Source organism: Arachis hypogaea, chromosome 7, assembly GCF_003086295.3.
Source record: "Arachis hypogaea cultivar Tifrunner chromosome 7, arahy.Tifrunner.gnm2.J5K5, whole genome shotgun sequence".
In the NCBI taxonomy this organism is placed as follows: Eukaryota; Viridiplantae; Streptophyta; class Magnoliopsida; order Fabales; family Fabaceae; genus Arachis; species Arachis hypogaea.
Window position 1 is genome coordinate 28,199,848 of NC_092042.1, and position 4,932 is coordinate 28,204,779.

The window sequence follows — 4,932 nt, forward strand, 5'->3', positions numbered from 1 at the left end:
CAAGGATTCTTCATTCACTTGAATGATCAACTCCCCTCTATCAACATCAATCACAGCCTTTGCAGTGGCTAGGAAGGGTCTGCCAAGGATGATGGATTCATCCATGCACTTCCCAGTCTCTAGGACTATGAAATCAGTAGGGATGTAATGGTCTTCAACTTTAACCAGAACATCCTCTACAAGTCCATAGGCTTGTTTTCTTGAGTTGTCTGCCATCTCTAGTGAGATTTTTGCAGCTTGCACCTCAAAGATCCCTAATTTCTCCATTACAGAGAGGGGCATGAGGTTTACACTTGACCCTAGGTCACACAAGGCCTTCTTGAAGGTCATGGTGCCTATGGTACAAGGTATTGAAAACTTCCCAGGATCCTGTCTCTTTTGAGGCAGTTTCTGCCTAGACAAGTCATCCAGTTCCTTGGTGAGCAAAGGGAATTCATCCTCCCAAGTCTCATTTCCAAACAACTTGTCATTCAGCTTCATGATTGCTCCAAGGTATTTAGCAACTTGCTCCTCAATGACATACTCATCCTCTTCAGAGGACGAATACTCATCAGAGCTCATGAATGGTAGAAGTGAGTCCAATGGAATCTCTATGGTCTCAGTTTGAGCCTCAGATTCCCATGATTCCTCATTGGGGAACTCATTGGAGGTCAGTGGACGTCCAGTGAGGTCTTCCTCAGTGGCGTTCACTGCCTCTTCTTCCTCCCAGAATTCGGCCATGTTGATGGCCTTGCACTCTCCTTTTGGATTTTCTTCTGTATTGCTTGGGAGAGTACTAGGAGGGAGTTCAGTAATTTTCTTGCTCAGCTGACCCACTTGTCCTTCCAAATTTCTGATGGAAGACCTTGTTTCAGTCATGAAACTTTGAGTGGTTTTGATTAGATCAGAGACCATGGTTGCTAAGTCAGGGGTATTCTGCTTAGAACTCTCTGTCTGTTGCTGAGAAGATGATGGAAAAGGCTTGCTATTGCTAAACCTGTTTCTTCCACCATTGTTGTTGTTGAAACCTTGTTGAGGTCTCTGTTGATCCTTCCATGAAAGATTTGGATGATTCCTCCATGAAGGATTGTAGGTGTTTCCATAGGGTTCTCCCATGTAATTCACCTCTTCCATTGAAGGGTTCTCAGGATCATAAGCTTCTTCCTCAGATGAAGCTTCCTTAGTACTGCTTGGTGCATTTTGCATTCCAGACAGACTTTGAGAAATCATATTGACTTGTTGGGTCAATATTTTGTTCTGTGCCAATATGGCATTCAGAGTGTCAATCTCAAGAACTCCTTTCTTCTGACTAGTCCCATTGTTCACAGGATTTCTTTCAGAAGTGTACATGAATTGGTTATTTGCAACCATTTCAATCAGTTCTTGAGCTTCAGTAGGCGTCTTCTTCAAATGAAGAGATCCTCCAGCAGAGCTATCCAAAGACATCTTGGACAGTTCAGAGAGACCATCATAGAAAATACCTATGATGCTCCATTCAGAAAGCATGTCAGAGGGACACTTTCTGATCAATTGTTTGTATCTTTCCCAAGCTTCATAGAGGGATTCTCCTTCCTTTTGTCTGAAGGTTTGGACTTCCACTCTAAGCTTACTCAATTTTTGAGGTGGGAAGAACTTTGCCAAGAAGGCATTGACTAGCTTTTCCCAAGAGTCCAGGCTTTCTTTAGGTTGTGAGTCCAACCATGTCCTAGCTCTGTCTCTTACAGCAAAAGGGAATAGCATAAGTCTGTAGACCTCAGGGTCAACCCCATTAGTCTTGACAGTGTCACAGATTTGCAAGAACTCAGCTAAAAACTGATGAGGATCTTCCAGTGGAAGTCCATGGAACTTGCAATTCTGTTGCATTAGAGAAACTAATTGAGGCTTAAGCTCAAAGTTGTTTGCTCCAATGGCAGGGATAGAGATGCTTCTCCCATAGAAGTCGGGAGTAGGTGCAGTAAAGTCACCCAGCACCTTCCTTGCATTGTTGGCATTGTTGTTTTCGGCTGCCATGTGTTCTTCTTCTTTGAAGAATTCGGTCAAGTCCTCTAAAGAGAGTTGTGCTTTGGCTTCTCTTAGCTTTCTCTTCAAGGTCCTTTCAAGTTCAGGATCAGCCTCAACAAGAATGCCTTTGTCTTTGCTCCTGCTCATATGAGAGAGAAAAGAACAAGAAATGTGGAATCCTCTATGTCACAGTATAGAGATTCCTTGAAGTGTCAGAGGAAAAGAAGAGTAGAAGACAGAAGTAGAAAACTTGAACTTGTCAAAGGAGATGGAGTTCGAATTTTGCATTAAGGGATAGTGTTAGTCCATAAATAGAAGGATGTGAGAAGAAGGGAAGTGATTTTCGAAAATTAAGTAAAAATTTTGAAAACATTTTTGAAAAACATTACTTAATTTTCGAAAATGAAGGTGGGAAAGAGATCAAGTGATTTTTGAAAAAGATTTTGAAATTAGAAATTAAAGAGATTTGATTGAAAATTATTCTGAAAAAGATGTGGTTAAGAAGATATGATTGGTTTTTAAAAAAAATGTGATTGAGAAGATATGATTTGAAAAACATTTTAAAAAGATTTGATTTTGAAAATTAAAAACTTGACTAACAAGAAAAGATATGATTCAAGCATTAAACCTTTCTCAACAGAAAAGGCAACATACTTGAGATGTTGAATCAAATCATTAATTGATAGTAGGTATTTTTGAAAATTGAAAGAAATTGATTTTGAAAAAGATTTGATTGAAAAATTGATTTGAAAAAGATTTGATTTTGAAAAGATTTTGAAAACTGAAAAAAATTTGCATTGAAAAACAGAATCTTCCCCCTTGTGCCATCCTGGCGTTAAACGCCCAGAATGGTGCACATTCTGGCGTTTAACGCCCAAAATGCTACCCTTTTGGGCGTTAAACGCCCAACCAGGTACCCTGGCTGGCGTTTAAACGCCAGTCTGTCCTTCTTCACTGGGCGTTTTGAACGCCCAGCTTTTTCTGTGCAATTCCTCTGCTGTATGTTCTGAATCTTCAATTCTTTGTATTATTGACTTGAGAAGACACAAATTAAAAATATTTTTGGATTTTTAATAATCAAAATGCAACTAAAATCAAATAACAATGCATGCAAGACACCAAACTTAGCAGTTTGTATACTACTGACACTAACAGAATGAAAATGCATATGAGACACACAAAACACTCAAGTCAATTGAATTCAAAGATCAGAGCACGAAAATTATCAAGAATTACTTGAAAATCCTTAAGACATATGAATGAATGCATGCAATTGACACCAAACTTAGAATGAAATACTAGACTCAAACAAGAATCATACAACATTTTTGGATTTTATGAATTTTTTGATTTTTTTGTGTTTTTTGAAAATTAAGTGGAAAAAGATATCAAAATTCTCAATGAGAATTCCAGGAATCAGTGCAATGCTAGTCTAAGACTCCGGTCCAGGAATTAGACATGGCTTCACAGCCAGCCAAGCTCTCAAAGAAAGCTTCTGTCCAAAACACTAGACATGGCCAATGGCCAGCCAAGCCTTAGCAGATCACTGCTCCAAAAGCAAGATTGATAAAGATCAACAAGCTCTTGTGATGATAAGTTGAAACCTCGGTCCAATGAGATTAGACATGGCTTCTCAGCCAGCCAGACTTCAACAAATCATCATGAAACTCTAGAATTCATCTTCAAGAATTTCGAAAAAATAAATACCTAATCTAAGCAACAAGATGAACCGTCAGTTGTCCAAACTAGAACAATCCCCGGCAACGGCGCCAAAAACTTGGTGCTTGTTGCCGGATCTTGGCACTGATGTTACCAAAAGCTTGCTCAAAACTTGAACAATCCCCGGCAACTGTCTATCTGAATTTAATTTACAATCCTTTAATTTTTTCCATTGGTATAAGAGAATTTTGGGATGTTAAAACAATTGGTATAAGAGAACTTTATTTAATTCTACTTTTCATTGCCCTATTTCTCTATGATGTATTCGCAACTTGACTCCAATGGTAGCTAATTAAGAATTAATATGTTTTACAGAATCCGATGGCAACAATCAAACAGGTCAAACTGAGTGTGAAGGAAGCTATGAAGCCACCTAACGGAAGAAAGGTCGTACTCAGGTTTAACAATGCACTGCAACCAGTTGGGGATGAAGCAGGTCTACTGAGCGGCGTTATGGGACTGCTAGGATCTGACTATACCAAATTCCCAATCTGCGAGAGGGACTGGAGAAAGGTTCGCACCAGGGACAAAGTCTATAATGAAATAGTAAAGGTAAAATGTTATTTTTATTTCTTCGTACCATTCCAAACTCATACTTTGAACACTACTCACTGTTTAATTTTAATGTTGCAGGAAATGTTCCATTTTGAAGAAGATAGTAGAGGAATTATAAAAGGTATAATATCCAAGATGCTAGGAAGGGCTTGGAAGGAAACAAGGAACAGATTATACCATCGCCACTATGACGCAGAACTTTCACTTGCAGCAAATATTGAAAACCGCCCAGATGGAATTACTGCAGACCATTGGAAAAGATTTCTCGATTATCGCAACAGCGAAGAGACACAGGTAATATAGTTATGTTTCATAACAGACAAAGTTCATTTATGTCACATTTAGTTCGTCAGAACTAGTGTCTGGTAACTCTTAAATTAATGGCATGACAGGATAAGTGTAAGAAAAATGCCGAGAATCGATCAAAGCAGCTTTACACCCACACTGGTGGATCGAAAAGCTTGGCAAGGCTCGGAGAAGAAGAGGTAATCTAATTTTGGGAATGTTTTTGAACTATCTGTTCCTCTACCCTATTCACTTTGTCTTCATTATTGGTACAGTCGGAACGACAAGGGAGGATAGTTAGTAGAGGAGAGTTGTATCTCTTAACGCACAAAAAAACCAATGGCTTCTATATCCATGATGCAGCTCGCGCTATTGGAGTAAGTAATGTGTTCA

General features: G+C 39.0%; 1 protein-coding gene across 1 annotated transcript; it reads left to right on the plus strand.

Moving 5' to 3' along the window:
• Positions 1-4,020: 4,020 nt before the first annotated feature.
• On the plus strand, positions 4,021-4,557 carry LOC112701323 (uncharacterized). Its single transcript, XM_025752098.3, has 2 exons — positions 4,021-4,251; positions 4,333-4,557. The coding sequence occupies exons 1-2, from the start codon at positions 4,021-4,023 to the stop codon at positions 4,555-4,557; spliced, it is 456 nt and encodes a 151-aa protein (XP_025607883.2).
• Positions 4,558-4,932: the final 375 nt, after the last annotated feature.